We start from the raw sequence: 17797 nt of genomic DNA on the forward strand, positions 1-17797 counted from the left end.
ACACACACACACACACACACACACACACACACACACACACACACACAGACACACACAACACAAGCCAACACTGTTATTCATTTTATTATATTACATCATTGCTTTGTTTTTCTTTTATAATATAAGTTCCAGCTAAATACATGTCAAGTACACACACTGTGTAAACGTTTGGGGTCGGTAAGATTTTAAGTCAAAGCTGCATTTATATGATCAAAAATACAGTAAAAACAGTGAAATATTATTATAGTGTAAATCAGCTGTTCTCTATGTGAATATACAGTAAAGTGTAATTTATTCCTGTGATCAAAGCTGAATGTTCATCATCATTACTCCAGTCTTCAGTGTCACATGATCCTTCAGAAATCACTCTAATATGTCATATTTTTGTGGAAACTGATGCATTTTATTTTTCAGGATTCTTTGATGAATAGAAAGTTCAAAAGTTTAGCATTTATCTGACATAGAATCTTTTGTAACATTATAAATGTCTTCACTGTCACTTTTGATTAGTCTTACTGACCCCAAACCTGTGCGCTAGTGTAGTTCAGGATCATCCAGACCGCTCTCATCAACAATATTCACAGAAATATGAGCATTTCTACTGTGAAGAACGACTGACCCAGAAACATATGAAGGAGCGAATAAAACAGAGCGATCCTTTAACCTGATGATTAATGTGTTTTGAGTAGAGTGTGTGTGTGTGTGTGTGTGTGTGTGTGTTTGAGCAGGAACATCTCACCTTCGACCCTGGGCAGGGTCACCACAGGAGAGGACTGAAACAACAGCACATCATCAGTTAGACACATCAGAAAAACACCAGACTATAAAAGTGCAAACCATCTGAACTCCCTCAAGTTGAGTATGACTTCTCTTTTCTAACTCTAGTTAGTGTGTAATGTCTCTGTTTGTGCATAAACAACATTTCTGATCAGAGCTCCAGTAAAACAGCTGTTTCTGTGTGAATATATAGTCAAATGTAATTTATTCTTGAATTTTTGTAACATTTTTGATCAATCGAATGCATCCTAAAAGTATTTGAAGTAAATAAAAGTATTAATTTCTTCACAAAAAAAAAAGTCTTGAGCATTTTTTAAATTATGAATTGCATCAAACTGAATCAAATTGTGACAGATTCAGATTTCATGATGCAGCGTTTCATTAAGTAGAGAATTATAATGGCAGCAAATGTTTCTCAGACGCTTGTGTGTGTGTGTGTGTGTGTGTGTGTGTGTGTAGTGAGTGGTGTGTGTGTGTGTGTGTGTGTGTGTGTGTGTGTGTGTAGTGAGTGGTGTGTGTGTGTGTGTGTGTGTGTGTGTGTGTGTGTGTGTGTGTGTGTGTGTGTGTGTGTGTAGTGAGTGGTGTGTAGTGTGTGGTGCGTGTGTGTGTGTGTGTGTAGTGTGTGTAGTGAGTGGTGTGTGTGTGTGTGTGTAGTGAGTGATGTGTGTGTGTGTGTGTGTGTGTGTGTGTGTGTGTGTGTGTGTGTGTGTGTGTGTGTGTGTGTGTGACTGGGCTCACGGGGAGTTTGGGCCGCCGGTTGTGATCCACCATGTCCAGCAGAGGGAAAGACTCGCGCAACATGTCGATGCTGACGACGTTAGTGAAGCCCACGCTGATCCACAGGTTAAGGAGTCATCATCACTGCTTTATGACCAAAGCCTTTTCTCTCCGCAAACAACAACAAGAGATTTGAGGGATTATGATAATCCCATTCCTCAGATTACGCTTGTAAATACTCTCACATCATCGAGGAGGAATAAAAGCCACATCTGTATATATGCACTCAATTAAAATCTGCAGGTCAACAATCACACGAGGCCGTATGGAGATGAGGAGGATAACACACACACACACACACACACACACACACACACTGAAGGAACAGGAGGAACACACACACACACACACACACACACACACACACACACACTGAAGGAACAGGAGGAACACACACACACACACACACACACACACACACACACTGAAGGAACAGGAGGAACACACACACACACACACACACACACACACACACACTAAAGGAACAGGAGGAACACACACACACACACACACACACACACACACTGAAGGAACAGGAGGATCACACACACACACACACACACACACACACACACACTGAAGGAACAGGAGGATCACACACACACACACACACACACACACACACACACACACACACACACACACACACACACTGAAGGAACAGGAGGAACACACACACACACACACACACACACACACACACACACACACACACACACTGAAGGAACAGGAGGAACACACACACACACACACACACACACACACACTAAAGGAACAGGAGGAACACACACACACACACACACACACACACACACACACACACACACACACACACACACACACTGAAGGAACAGGAGGATCACACACACACACACACACACACACACACACACACACTGAAGGAACAGGAGGATCACACACACACACACACACACACACTGAAGGAACAGGAGGATCACACACACACACACACACACACACACACACACACACTGAAGGAACAGGAGGATCACACACACACACACACACACACACTGAAGGAACAGGAGGATCACACACACACACACACACACACACACACACACACACACACACACTGAAGGAACAGGAGGATCACACACACACACACACACACACACACACACACACACTGAAGGAACAGGAGGATCACACACACACACACACACACACACTGAAGGATACTTCTTGGCGATGTCCAGCACAGGGCCCTGTCCTGACACCAGCACATGCTTGTCGTGAAACTTCTTGAACATTCGCAGAGGACTGTGGGACATCATGACCTGGTCCTGAGAAATCTATAAATCAAGCAGATTAACATCCATATCAGCCGTCATCATCCACACACACACACACACACACACACACAAACACTTCATGCAACAAAACATGTCCACTAGTCCACATCTGAAGTGGATCAAAACCGTTCATCAAAGTCACACAGGAATTCTGAACAACACCGTTCTTGTCTCAGGACAACTCTGATGACTTCAGATGTTGACTAGTGTATTTAGCTTTAGGATCACCGTAACAAAACCCTGAGGGTGTGAGTGTGAACACACCCTTAACACTTCACTTAAACTTCCGCCACAGAATAAAAAAATAATAGATAAAAGATAATTGCAACTTTTTTCTCACAATTGCGAGTTTACATCTTATATAAAGTCAGAATTGCATGATATAAAGTTGCAATTGCGTCTTATAAAGTCAGAATTGTGAGATTTAACTTTTTTTCTCAGAATTGCGTGTTTAGCCTATATCTCGTAATTCTGACTTTCTAACACGCAATTGCGAGAAATAAAGTCAGAATTGCGAGAAATAAAGTCAGAATTGCGAGAAATAAAGTCAGAATTGTGAGAAATAAAGTCAGACTTGTGAGAAATAAAGTCAGAATTGTGAGAAATAAAGCCAGAATTGCGAGAAATAAAGTCAGAATTGCGAGAAATAAAGTCAGAATTGTGAGATATAAAGTCAGAATTTCGAGATATAAAGTCAGAATTTCGAGATATAAAGTCAGAATTGCAAGAAATAAGGTCAGAATTGCGAGAAATAAAGTCAGAATTTCGAGATATAAAGTCAGAATTGCAAGAAATAAGGTCAGAATTGCGAGAAATAAAATCAGAATTGCGAGAAATAAAGTCAGAATTGCGAGAAATAAAGTCAGAATTGCGAGAAATAAAGTCAGAATTTCGAGATATAAAGTCAGAATTGCAAGAAATAAAGTCAGAATTGCGAGAAATAAAATCAGAATTGCGAGAAATAAAGCCAGAATTGCGAGAAATAAAGTCAGAATTGCGAGAATTAAAGTCAGAATTGTGAGATATAAGGTCAGAATTGCGAGATATAAAGTCAGAATTGCGAGAAATAAAGTCAGAATTTCGAGATATAGTCAGAATTGCGAGATATAAAGTCAGAATTGCGAGAAATAAAGTCAGAATTGCGAGAAATAAAGTCAGAATTGTGAGATATAAAGTCAGAATTGCGAGAAATAAAGCCAGAATTGCGAGAAATAAAGTCAGAATTGCGAGAAATAAAGTCAGAATTGCGAGAAATAAAGTCAGAATTTCGAGATATAAAGTCAGAATTGCAAGAAATAAAGTCAGAATTTCGAGATATAAAGTCAGAATTGCGAGAAATAAAGTCAGAATTGTGAGAAATAAAGTCAGACTTGTGAGAAATAAAGTCAGAATTTCGAGAAATAAAGTCAGAATTGCAAGAAATAAGGTCAGAATTGCGAGAAATAAAATCAGAATTGCGAGAAATAAAGTCAGAATTGTGAGATATAAGGTCAGAATTGCGAGATATAAAGTCAGAATTGCGAGAAATAAAGTCAGAATTTCGAGATATAAGGTCAGAATTGCGAGATATAAAGTCAGAATTGCGAGAAATAAAGTCAGAATTGCGAGAAATAAAGTCAGAATTGTGAGATATAAAGTCAGAATTGCGAGAAATAAAGCCAGAATTGCGAGAAATAAAGTCAGAATTGCGAGAAATAAAGTCAGAATTGCGAGAAATAAAGTCAGAATTTCGAGATATAAAGTCAGAATTGCAAGAAATAAAGTCAGAATTTCGAGATATAAAGTCAGAATTGCGAGAAATAAAGTCAGAATTGTGAGAAATAAAGTCAGACTTGTGAGAAATAAAGTCAGAATTTCGAGAAATAAAGTCAGAATTGCAAGAAATAAGGTCAGAATTGCGAGAAATAAAATCAGAATTGCGAGAAATAAAGTCAGAATTTCGAGATATAAAGTCAGAATTGCAAGAAATAAAGTCAGAATTGCGAGAAATAAAGTCAGAATTGCGAGAAATAAAGTCAGAATTTCGAGATATAAAGTCAGAATTGCAAGAAATAAAGTCAGAATTGCGAGAAATAAAGTCAGAATTGTGAGATATAAAGTCAGAATTGCAACAAATAAAGTCAGAATTGCGAGAATTAAAGTCAGAATTGTGAGATATAAGGTCAGAATTGCGAGATATAAAGTCAGAATTGCGAGAAATAAAGTCAGAATTGTGAGATATAAAGTCAGAATTGCAACAAATAAAGTCAGAATTGCGAGAATTAAAGTCAGAATTGCAAGAAATAAAGTCAGAATTGCGAGAATTAAAGTCAGAATTGCAAGATATAAAGTCAGAATTGCGAGAAATAAAGTCAGAATTGCGAGAAATAAAGTCAGAATTGCGAGAAATAAAGCCAGAATTGCGAGAAATAAAGTCAGAATTGCGAGAAATAAAGTCAGAATTGCGAGAAATAAAGTCAGAATTTTGAGAAATAAAGTCAGAATTGCGAGAAATAAAGTCAGAATTGCGAGAAATAAAGTCAGAATTGCAACAAATAAAGTCAGAATTGCGAGATATAAAGTCAGAATTGCAACAAATAAAGTCAGAATTGCGAGAAATAAAGTCAGAATTGCGAGAAATAAAGTCAGAATTGTGAGAAATATAGTCAGAATTGTGAGATATAAAGTCAGAATTGCGAGAAATAAAGTCAGAATTGTGAGATATAAAGTCAGAATTGCGAGAAATAAAGCCAAAATTGCGAGATATAAAGTCAGAATTGCAAGAAATAAAGTCAGAATTGCGAGATATAAAGTCAGAATTGCGAGAAATAAAGTCAGAATTGCAAGAAATAAAGTCAGAATTGCGAGATATAAAGTCAGAATTGCAAGAAATAAAGTCAGAATTGCAAGAAATAAAGTCAGAATTGCGAGATATAAAGTCAGAATTGCGAGAAATAAAGTCAGAATTGTGAGATGTAAAAAGTCGTAATTATCTTTTAAAATGTTTTATTCTGTGACGGAAACAAGCTTCGATAGAACTGTTAAAAAGCACAGTTTTAAAAATAAACTTCCGTGTGAATGTCTTTAGCCGGGGAAAGAAGTGTACATTCTCCCAGCGCATGAAGCTCTCGTATGTCGAAAGCTGACGTTTATTTAGATTTCTCATGATTTGATCTCTTCAAGCTGAATGAATGTGATACAGAGAGCATTTCAGAAATCTCCTGGAGGCTGCGAGAGAACAGGACTCACGGGAACACCCAGGATGTGTGACAGCTGATCTGCCTTCTTCTGCCGTAAGCAGTTTCCAGCATTCGTGACGAAGACGACGGGAACCAGGAACTGTCCCTTGGCGTCCACAAGCTTCTGGAAGGCTCTCTTGGCCGCTGGGATGGGCGTCTTCCCTCGCACTAGGACTCCATCGATGTCAAACAGCAACCCGAAGCCTGGCTCCAACTGTTAGAGAGAGGCAGAGATCCACAACAGAGGGCAAAACATCAAAAACAGACCTAAAGAAAAGCACACATTACTGGATGAATCAGTGTTTTTGAATGAATTTCTTGAGTGAATGATTCAATGACTCACTCGTAAAGACTTCGCTTGTTTCACTACTGGATGAATCAGTGTTTTTGAACGAATCTCTTGAATAAATGATTCAATGACTCACTCATAAGCAGTGTTGGGGAAAGTTACTTTTAAAAGTAATGCATTACAATATTGCGTTACTCCCCAAAAAAGTAACTAATTGCATTACTTAGTTACTTTTTATGAAAAGTAATGTGTTACGTTACTTTTACGTTACTTTTTCTTCTCACCTGGGCTGGGCTTGCTTGTTTGTTTTTTTAACAAGACCAACAAAAAAGTTATACTTTTGGCAAATGTTAAGGCTCTTTCACACCAAAAGTGAACTGAATAAGCCTCAGGCTGAAGGAAATGTATATTTACGCTTTTACAGTAAAGGGTGCCGCTCAAACAAACCTTTCAGCTGCGCTACTGATCTGGATTAAAGAACAATACTATACAGGAGAAGGAAGTTCAACACTCTTATTTCTAAATCTTATAAAGTAATTTTTGCTTATTAGTATGGTTGAATTACATCATTGAAGGTCAGCAGCAAAGACATTAATAAAGTGAGATTAAATTCACAAAGTATATTTGTTTAATTTAATAGTTAATTATAAAAGTTGAGTAAAATTCTGAGATTGCATTTTACTGTTTTTATTTATTTTGAGCAGTGAGATGAGTAAGTTCACATTTACTCTAGAACTACAATAACCATCATGTTTACACAGCGCACACACCTCACTTTGTTTCTCTCAACATGGGGACAGGAGAGCTGTCAGTCAATAAATGTGAAAAAGTAACTAGCGTTACTTATTTGGAAAAGTAACTTAGATATTTTATTAAAAATTGAAAAAGTAATGCATTACTTTACTAGTTACTTGAAAAAGTAATCTTATTACGTAACTCAAGTTACTTGTAATGAGTTACCCCCAACACTGCTCATAAGAGACTTCACTTGTTTCATAACTGGATGAATCTGCGTTTTTGAACAAATCTCTTGAATGTTTCAAAATCGCACCACTGTACCTGAAAATCGAGGAGAGTAACGAATTGTGAGTTTTGTGCATCGTTTCAGCCCAATTTAAATAATATCTTATAATGCCTTCAAATGCACCTTAGACAAGTGACTAAAATGTATTTGTCATTGAATCATTCATTCAAGAAATGTGTTCAAAAATGCTGATTCATCCAGTAATGAAACAAGTGAAGTCTTTACGAGTGAGTCATTGAATCATGTTAATTAAATATCTAATTAATTAAATATTTTTAAATAGACTCCAGCAATTAACATTTTGTCAGAACCTTTAGTAAATTGCATGTTATTAGTTTAGTTGTCTGTTCAGAATTGTGATCTGTTTTGTTGTGAATTAATTAGAATAGAAATGTTTAATTAATTATCTTTAATAATAACAGAAACAGTTTTGTCATTTACAAGGTTGTTCAGCTTTCAGAAAAGTCTACCCATAATGCATAGCGGGCGAGAACACGCAGAAAGAAAAGAGAGAGATTAGAAGTGAGACTGACTCCATGTGTGTGTGTGTGCTGTCTCTGTGTAATCCTGTTCATAACCTTCAGTAAACAGAGTTTCATTTTAATTCAAGTGTTCTGAAAGTTCACGTCAGGACGAAGGATCTCCCAGTTAGTCGCGCAAACCTGCCATGTCGACCAATAGAAGTCTGCTTGTCTAATGAGTGATTCCTGTGGGAGATCTGCTTCATAAATGACATCAAAATCTATATTCCACTAATATGACCGACCGCATCGCTGAAAGGCTGTTTGGTCACACTATATCTAAAGCTGGCCTTACAGTGGAACTACACACACACACATGACTCCACATGAGCTTACTATAGGGTTAGGGACTGATTTAGTGTTACCTAATGTTTCATTTGAATAAAGATATAGACAGAATAAAGATGACATAATCCAGTTTTAGTGGCGCACACACACACACACACACACTCGCATCGCCTCATTCTAAGATGTCTCTCTCTCTCCTCAGAGATTAACTCGTCCAGAAGAGGCTGACGCTGCGTCACACTCGACCCGACGGACGCTCGTAACGCTCACTGGAGGATTACAGTCCTCTGCTTTACTCAAACATCACAGTCCCACAGGGAGTCTCTCTCGAGAAGACCCTCCATCACGTCCATCACTCCTGCAGGTCTCATCAAGAGACGTGATGTTTATCAGCACAATCCCGACGTTCCCTACAGATCACCAGATATTCCCACATCTTCAGTCTGTGTGAGGAAGAGGTTTGGTTTCACTGTGTGATCAGAGACGCCGAGTCATGATAATCTGTGACCCTGCACCACAGAACCAGTCACATGACACACGGGGATAGCCAACAATACACTGTATGGGTCAAAATTATTCTTTTATGCCAAAAATCATGAGGATATTAAGTAAAGATCATGTTCCATGAAGATATTTTGTTAATTTCCTACTGTAAATATATCAAACATGTATTTGTGTGAGTGAATGCAGGACAATCGCCAACATAAATGAACAACTTTAAAGGAGATTTCCTCAATGTTTTGATTTTTTTGCACCCTCAGATTCCAGATTTACAAATTTAAATACTGTCCTATCATAACAAACCACACATCAATGGAAATGTATTTATTCAGCTTTCAGATGTTGTATACATCTCAGTTTCAGAAACTTGACCCATGTGACCCATGTCCAGGTCACATGGTCTCGCAGAAGTGAACTTCACTGATTTATGCTGATGAACTCAGAGAATCTCAAGCTATTCTGTTGATTTAACACTAGTGCAAACATCTTCCATTTTCAAATATTTATTAAATATTAAAATATAAATGTGCTTAATTTCAACATTTCTGAGTACATCTGCTGTTATTAAACTGTATTATACATGATATCAACTATACGCAAATCCACATCAGTCAGAGTAGAGATCAAACCATAATCATTTCGACACTTTAATTTTCAATTTTAATCCCAAAACCTCAATCACAGGCAAATTAAGTCTTTCGTTTGAATAATTACTCTACTTATAACAGCCATTTATGTCAGGGTTATTATCATTAACTTAAACTTAAGTGTTGTTTAAGTCCCCCTGTGGTGTAAATCCAGCTTATAATGTTGATTATGTGTCTATGTGGTGTTTTTAATCTGCTTTAAGACACAGCATGTGTAAATTCATAAGTCGACAGCATTGCTGAGTATTTCCTCCTTAAAACTGCAGTGAACCAAAGACAGTCTCAAAAACACGCTTTGAAATCGCTGGTGTTTCTGACGTCACAAACTACCTTGTAACCAATCAGATCAACGTGTGATCGTCAACCAGTGGATCTCTGAGCTGAGTGAGTGAGTGGAGGCGGGGCTCATTTGCATATTCATAGAACCGATCATGAGGCAAGGGTGTCGAGTTACATTCAAGATATTTTAAGGCATGAAGACATTTTGTTTTCAAGGAAAAAAACGTTTAAATATGTAATTTTGGTGATCAGAGATGAGTTTTAAGGGATAAATGATTGACTACAGAGGGACTTTAATGAATATTACTCAGTACTTAAATATATTATTAAACTGAAACAAGGACACCTTAAAATAAAGTGTAACCAAACATTTCTTTTTAACTGAAATAAAGCTCAAATATAATAATAAAATATAGATATTAGTTGAAAAACAAACTAAATGAAGATTAGAAATGTTGCTGAACTGAAATAAGTTTAAGTTGAAGCACTAAAATTAATAACTGGAAATAAATACAAGTTAAAGTTCAAATAGATTTAACCTAAATAGAAATATTTAAAATAGATATATTTTTAAAAATGAATAAAATGACAAAAGCACATAACGAAATTACAACAAAAAAACGATTAAAAATATAAGAATAAAAGCTAATGAAACTATAATAAAACTGAAATAAGGAAACAAAACAATGATGCGAACATTTAGAACTTTGCATAAATATAATGGCATAAATAACAATAACAAACCATTAAGAATTATTAATAACATGATAATTAGTATTAGTCTCGCTTTGTATGAAGTGTCTTCAACTAGAATGTACTACTACTTAGATTTAAATTAATCGCACTTATGTTTTTACATTGTAAAATTAAAAAAAAAATGCATGTTAACGACATCTATGATGTATAATCACCCCTAATGTTACCGTGTCCTCCTCAATAACAATCAACTATACCAGTAATTATTTTTTACTTAAATCCCTAATATAAAAGCAGACCAGATTAATTTTACCCTATGTTTTGTATAATCAGAAATACGTAATGTTTTTTTTACTGCCGCTGCCCGTTGCTCAAAACAACAAAAATGAACTACACCAACCTTGTAGTTACACTATAATAACAAACAAGGGTTGATTGTTTGTTATTATACTGTAACTACAAGGTTCAATTGTAATTGAACAAGGGATCAAAAAATATCACAATTCCTCTGATTTAAAAGATGAAAACTGAGCAGTGAAGATGAATCTGCAGATCAATAACTCCAACCCCAGTGAAGAGAGGAAATTACAGTAAACGAGGATTCACACACACACACACACACACACACACACACACACAATGGATCCAGCGGTTGAGCAAACATCGGATGATGTAGGCATGTAAACACTACCTGGCTGCTCAGTCCTCGCGCGGGCGTCACGACGCGCCGCACGTGCCGCGAACACACGCCGCTCGACGGCCTCATCAGCGCGGCGAAGGCCTTCATCTCGATCCGCGGTTCTGGGAGTTCTGCCGGTTCCTCCGCGGTTCTGTGAGTGAGTTCTGCCCGGTTCCAGTTCCTCCATCGGGCTTTATCAGCGCTGAGGAGTGACGACAGAGGAGGAGGCGCGAGGCATCGAAAGACTCAGGATTCAGGAAATAAACATCCTTCCGCGCCGGCAAATGGGGGAGCGCGACGCGACGCGACAGACACCCCCATCCGTCCAGCGCAGCGGCAACGCGACGCGACGCGACGAAGCTGCAGTAAAAATGCTTCTCAGATGCCCTCACTAACATGGAACATCGGAAGGACCAAAAAAGAACAAAAAGTTTTTGTTCTTTTTATCTTTTCTTTCCTTGGCATTCTATGAAAAGATGTTGATACAAATATAACGCATAACACATCAAACGAAAATAGGGAAATTATGATAATATTACTGCGTATTATTTACTTCAGATTTAGACTTCTATCTTACTGCTAGCTTGATTTAGGATCAAGAAGGTAATTATGAGGAATTCATGTTTAGTTTTGTTGATGTTGTAAATTGTATGTATTATATGCATGAAAGTGTTAGCTATCATGAAATCAGTAACACTTTACAGTAAGGTTTCATTAGTTAAATTTGTTAACATGAACTAATAATGAACTGCACTTCCTCAGCATTTATTAATCTTAGTTAATTTTAATTTCAGAATTTACTAAAACAGCATTTTTGTAATGATTTCATTGATAAGGTTTAGTTTGATTTATTAATGTTTCCATTTGTTGCATGTGAACGATGCTTTTTAAAGGTGCAGTGAGCACCTAAACACTCCTCAGCCAATCAGCAGTAAGGGGCGTGTACACACATTAGGGGGGAGGAGCCTGTGTTATATAGCATGTACATGAATGGGCCCTTTTCACAGACTGCGGCGATGCGTTTTAACGGTCATCAACATCGTGAATCCTGCAAAGTTTTTTATATTTTCATTTTAAAAAATGTATGTACATTTATAACACTACACTTTGTATTATATTACTTTTGCATCAATTATAAAAAACTAGTTACGGGTGCTGTAAGGCTGCAGTAAAGTTGACATCTTTCTCTCTTCTGACTGCCATTATCAATCTCTCTCTATTTTGTCCCTCTTTTTGAAAGTTTGTGAAAACGTGGAGTTTTTCTTTTGGTATTAGATCAAATGTGAACAAAAATATATATATTGAATGTATTGTCTCATTCACACTACAAAAGTTATACCCAACTATGACGACTTCTGCTTCTGAGAAACCTGGAAATGTGATTTGGGGGCGGGGTTAACGAGATGGGGGCGTGGTCTTCTGGGTAAAGGGCGTGTTTGTTCTGGTGATTTTAAATATCAACATCGTTTCTCAGAAATCGCTTACTGCACCTTTAATGTTTGTACTTTACCATTTCTGTTTCATTCATAAAAACAGCAAAATGTTTGATAAATTGTGTGAAGACATTTTTTACCTCCAAGTTACTTTAAATGTGCCTTCAGTATTTCAGCCAATCGTTTTACACAGAAGTGATCAGGGAAATCTCGTTAAAATGTAGTAGTCTTCCAGAAAAAGCAGCTCTTAATGAACATCACATGACCAACTGTGTCACGCAGTTGAGTTATTACTACTACTACTATTACTAACAATGTCTTATTTCGTTTATATAGCCTAAAGATGTACAAACAGCAACCCTGGTCATAACAGCCAGTTAAATGTAAATCTTTAAAAATGTAAAATCTCTAGATAAGATAATAAAAAAGACACAAGACCTGCATTACATCCACTGCAGAAGCAGGGCATCGTGGGTGAAGAGGATATTAGATTGAGCCCTGACCATGTGACCGGGTCATCTCTGGCTGGTCACATGAACCGAACCGTTTCTCATCACACACTCTTAATGTAACGCATGAATGTTTTCAGTGAGTTAATACTCCACACATTTACACACAAAGCATATTCATAGTATAAAGAGTTTGGTACAAAAAAAAGTTTACTTGTCCAAGAAGGCAAAGTGAACAGTATACAAAATATTTACAGAGATTTTTGTACTTTTGTCCTTTAACATGTTGAACAAATGAAGGATGGATGAAAGTTTATCCTTGCATGTAATACACCCTTTGACATGATCACCGTGTAACGACATTAATGTCTAAAGTATGGTCCAGATGAAACAGATTAATAATTAAATTCCTAAATGATTTAATGTTACCTGTACAGTTCATAAGGATCATACTGACATACATAAGCATCGCACTGAAGTCAAGCACATTTGATGTTTATAATCCATAACCAGAACACTGGTTTAATGTGAAGCAGGTGTGATTAAACAACGGGCAGTTATCAATTTAATGGATTAGTTCACTTCAGAATTAAAATGTCCTGATGATTTACTCTCCTCCATGTCATCCAAGATGTTCATGTCTTTCTTTCTTCAGTGGAAAAGAAATGAAGGTTTCTGAGGAAAACACTCCAGGATGTTCCTCCATATAGTGTCTTCAATGGGGTCCAACGGGTCGAAGGTCCAGATGTGAGTTTCAGTGCAGCTTCAAAGTCTCGACTCGATCCAGCCGAGGAATAAGAGTCTTACCTTGACCTTTCACCCTGATTATGTAATGTGTGTCGCATCACAGCGAGTGCAAGACCAGCATTAGTGGTTAAAAGTATATAAATGTTTATTTAGTTATAAAATGTCCGCTGGTGTGTCTAGATGAGACTCTTATTCCTCGGCTGGATCGTGTCGAGACTTTGAAGCTGCACTGAAACTCACATCTGGACCTTCGACCCGTTGGACCCCATTGAAGACACTATATGGAGGAACATCCTGGAGTGTTTTCCTCAGAAACCTTCATTTCTTTTCCACTGAAGAAAGAAAGACATGAGCATCTTGGATGACGTGGGGGAGAGTAAATCAAATTCTGAGGTGATCTCCTCCTTTAAAGCCCCGGCTCTGGTCTCGGCGCGGGAGATTGTTCATCATCAGATCCGCTATAACCCCAGCAGTGTTTTGGCTTCTTCACTCTGGGCCATCAGACTCTCGCTGGCGTATTTCTGCAGAAGCTCCATCTTCTTCCGTCTCACCAGGGCTTCCTCAATCTGACATACACAACAACAGGATTCATCAACTTCATCAGGACTGTTTACATCTTATTAAATGTTCACACAACATGGAACACGATCAGTGTTGTTTTAGTATCATTAGTTGTGTTTCCATGCAAAGATGCAAATTTAACGTGTGAGAAAGCAGCATTTCCAAACAAATCATCCAAATAAAATAGTATTTTCTTGGGAAATTGGCTAAAAATATCAGTAATAACACCATGGGCCCTATTTTAGCGATCTGAAACGCAAGTAACTTTGTGGGCGGGTCTCGGGCGCTGTTGCTATTATACCGGCGGGATAAATGACTCTCCGACGCAAATCTAAAATGTGTTGGTCTGAAGTCGCTTCATTACTCATAGGTGTGGTTTGGGCGTAACGTGAAATAAACCAATCAGAGTGTCCTCTCACATTCCCTTTAAGAGCAGGAGCGCTTGTTCCATGGCGGATTGCTATTATAACGGCGGATTTGCCAGGAGCGGTTCACAGCCGAGGAGACCGACGTTCTCGTCAGGGCCGTAAAACACAGAGAAGTGACATTGGGGATGGAGAAACACACCCAGATCAGCTTCGGTTAAACAGGCGTATGATAATTTGGGTAAATGTGTAAGCTAGATTTATGCCTATTTCTTCACATCTTCATGGACACAACAATGATTTCCCTCATGTGGAATATTTTTCCTTGTAATAATGTATGATTTGCAAAAATGAAAACTGCTGCATCTGTGTAGATGAGAGAAGCAAAGTGTGTGTGTGTTGTGCACACGCTACATTATGGCCAAGCATGCGCCCTTAAAATAGCCTCTGAATAACGCGCCACTGACTTTAGACGAGGTTTCTCCTGGTCAGTGGAGGAATTGTTTTCTGAAACTGCAAAATAGCACCAGGGAATGTTTGCGCCGGAACACGCCGCCTCTTTCCCTGAACCGCCCCCGGGAGCGCAAGTTCATTCCCTAATTTACCGACGTGCGTCTGTGGAGGGAAAAGTCCGCTGTGCGCGGGTGAGAAATAGGAATGACACATGCAGTGTACAAAGTCAGTTGCGCTGGGTGCGAGAGAGGGCCCGAGGTGTTTCTGCAATCAGACTCTTGTCCCTCCATCATAAACGAGTGTGTGTCGAGCGTCAGACGAAACACAGTAAACGCTGTCGTGTTCTCTGGTGTTCGGGAACACACTCGTGTGAGACGCTTCTGGAGGGAGTTACACCAGATCATTCAGATCACACACACTCATTATTAGAGACGCTGCGACGCCATTGGTCCACTGGTTACTCCAGTTATCCAATCACAGCCTGTTTTATTTTGTAAATATGCTTCCACTATGCGCATATCTTCTTATTGGATAAAAAAAGTTTAAGTGGATCTTGGTGTTTCCATCCAGCATTTTTTATGCAATATCCTAAAATGCAATTAAAATAGGTGGATGGGGTGGAATAACAAATTTAAGAATCTATGCTTCCTTACATAAACATCACGGTGAAGAATACTGATTTTAGCATTTGAGGTATAAATGATGCTTATTGAGTTTCCTGCCAGGCCGGTTTTTCCACTGTAAGTTAACGGAGTCAGATCACGGAGACTCTAACCTTTTGTCTCTGATGGCTCTTGGAGCCCCAGCCCCAGACGCTGAATGGTTATGCTGATTGGATTAGGAGTGGTGACACTCTGGGGTCTGGGGCGGGTTCCTAGACCTGTATACTTCATTTACATGCTTTGTTCAAACCTCAATGTAAATCCCTCCCGCTAAAAATGTATATAAAATTGCAAGGTAAAGTTACTTTAGATGAGACTGTTGGACGAACTGCAGCAACGCACAGCGAAGTTCTCAATAAAAGAATAACCTCGGTTTGAACGCGATCCCAACGTCTCCTGGTCTCTGCTTTGACGAAGGAAAAAGTTTCCAACAATGGAAACGTGGCTTATGCAAACATTTAATAACGTTACTTATTAAACAAACCTCTTTCTGCGAGGGAACGGCAACATGAGCGAAGAACGACTGCGCATCTTCTCCCTCCATCGGTTCTCCCGCCTCATCATCGGACTGCTGTGAAACACAGGAGAGTTACGGGAGTCTGCACGGATGGAAAGAGGGTTCGGAGAGAGACGATGTTCACCTCTTCATCTCTGACGGCGTAGATGTGCTCCTCCTCCTCCTCCTCCTCCGTGTCCTTCACTCCTCCCGCTGATAATCGAGACTCTCTCTCTGCTTTCCACTTCTCCACCGCCTCTGCGATCACTGCGGACGACACACACACGGTTTACACACACGTCATGTTTAACTGAATTCTGTTTGCATCATTAATGTCCTGTTGAAGCTTAGGGTTGGGAATCGGAAATCAAATACTTGAGGTCTGGAATCGGATTTGTCATAAAATTAAAATTTCGATTCCTTTGTGAGCATTTCAATATGACTTTAAACAATTCAAGCGCGAGACGTCTCGCTGTTCTCAGAGCTACACACACATCCACAGCGGATGCATCTGTGTTCGGTTGTTTCTAGTTGTCGCGACTGCTATTTGCTCTGTGTGTAAGAGTTCTTTAGCCTGTAGATTTTTGCTCATGATATTCAGTTACAATTGAATGTTTTGCACTAAGACTAAATGTGAACATCCAAGATTTTTTTTTTTTACCTTATTGGAATCGATAAGCAGAATTCGGCTATGACTGCGGGACGGAAACACAGGATTTACACTTAAAGGGCTGGTTGATTATGATTTAGTGTGTAATGTTGCTGTTTGAGCATAAACAACATCTGCAAAGTTACAACGCTCAAAGTTCAAAGCAAAGGGAGATATTTGCTCTTAAAGAAATCTACAACAAACGGCTGGTAGAGACTACACCACATTCCTCCAGGGTTAGTGACATCACCAACCCTAGAATTTACATAAACCCCGCCCCCGGAACACGATTTATAGATTATCAAGACAGAATATGCTAATCAATGACTAGAAGATAACTACACATAACCTGCATAAATTCATCAACTAACCGTTCAGAAATGTCCTGTTGCTTCTACATGTTGTCTCTTCTTCTGGAATCTCTCCATCATTGTCTGACTCCGGTTTGAACATAAAAGGCTAAAAGTTTTTGAAATGTTGCGTGTGTGTGTGTGTGAGGTAATCAGAGCTGCTCTCTCTCACACACACAAAAGAAAAAACGCAAGCTCTTGAAGCTCCGCCCCCTGTGCCGGGAGCAGCAGCTCATTTGCATTTAAAGGGACAGACACAAAAACAGCGCGTTTTTGCTCACCCTCAAAAAGTAACAATTTTAACATGCAATATAACAATATCTGTGGGGTATTTTGAGCTGAAACTTCACACACACACTCTGGGGACATCAGAGACTTATTTTACATCTTGTGAAAGGGCATTATACCACCCCTTTAACATCGAACTGAACTCTGTCTGCATCAGTAATGTCCTGTGAAGCTGCTCTGAACGCTTCTGTACTGTAGAAATAACGCTGACGTGAACAATGCATTAATCTTAATCAGCCTCGAGGTCGAGCTGGAATGCGGTGGTCATGTGACTTCAGGTCACTGGACGGTCCGGTGCGCGTTACGCTTCTCATGAGTCGCATCAAACCTGC

The 17797-nt window shown here is 38.7% G+C and overlaps 2 protein-coding genes across 3 annotated transcripts in view; both read right to left on the bottom strand.

Annotated features, from left to right (window-relative positions):
- nuf2 (UF2 component of NDC80 kinetochore complex) overlaps nucleotides 1–12555 on the bottom strand; it is a 57952-nt gene extending 45397 nt beyond the window's left edge. Inside the window, exons 1-5 of the mRNA XM_079857259.1 lie at nucleotides 11025–12555; nucleotides 6099–6302; nucleotides 2758–2870; nucleotides 1516–1609; nucleotides 740–773 (exon numbers count right to left, since the gene is read on the bottom strand). Coding sequence (XP_079713385.1) covers nucleotides 740–773; nucleotides 1516–1609; nucleotides 2758–2870; nucleotides 6099–6302; nucleotides 11025–11120 — 541 coding nt within the window. The 5' untranslated portion in view covers nucleotides 11121–12555. The remainder of the gene's footprint in view (nucleotides 1–739; nucleotides 774–1515; nucleotides 1610–2757; nucleotides 2871–6098; nucleotides 6303–11024) is intronic.
- A 534-nt stretch (nucleotides 12556–13089) lies between these two features.
- Nucleotides 13090–17797, bottom strand: part of isy1 (ISY1 splicing factor homolog) — a 24355-nt gene continuing 19647 nt past the window's right edge. Inside the window, exons 9-12 of one of the 2 annotated variants that reach the window (XM_079857247.1) lie at nucleotides 16324–16445; nucleotides 16167–16253; nucleotides 13958–14207; nucleotides 13090–13581 (exon numbers count right to left, since the gene is read on the bottom strand). In XM_079857247.1, coding sequence (XP_079713373.1) covers nucleotides 14100–14207; nucleotides 16167–16253; nucleotides 16324–16445 — 317 coding nt within the window. In that variant the 3' untranslated portion in view covers nucleotides 13090–13581; nucleotides 13958–14099. Of the gene's footprint in view, nucleotides 13595–13957; nucleotides 14208–16166; nucleotides 16254–16323; nucleotides 16446–17797 lie in introns of both variants that reach the window. The other variant, XM_079857248.1, reaches the window with a different exon arrangement.

This window comes from Squalius cephalus (assembly GCF_949319135.1).
Source record: "Squalius cephalus genome assembly, chromosome: 22".
In the NCBI taxonomy this organism is placed as follows: Eukaryota; Metazoa; Chordata; class Actinopteri; order Cypriniformes; family Leuciscidae; genus Squalius; species Squalius cephalus.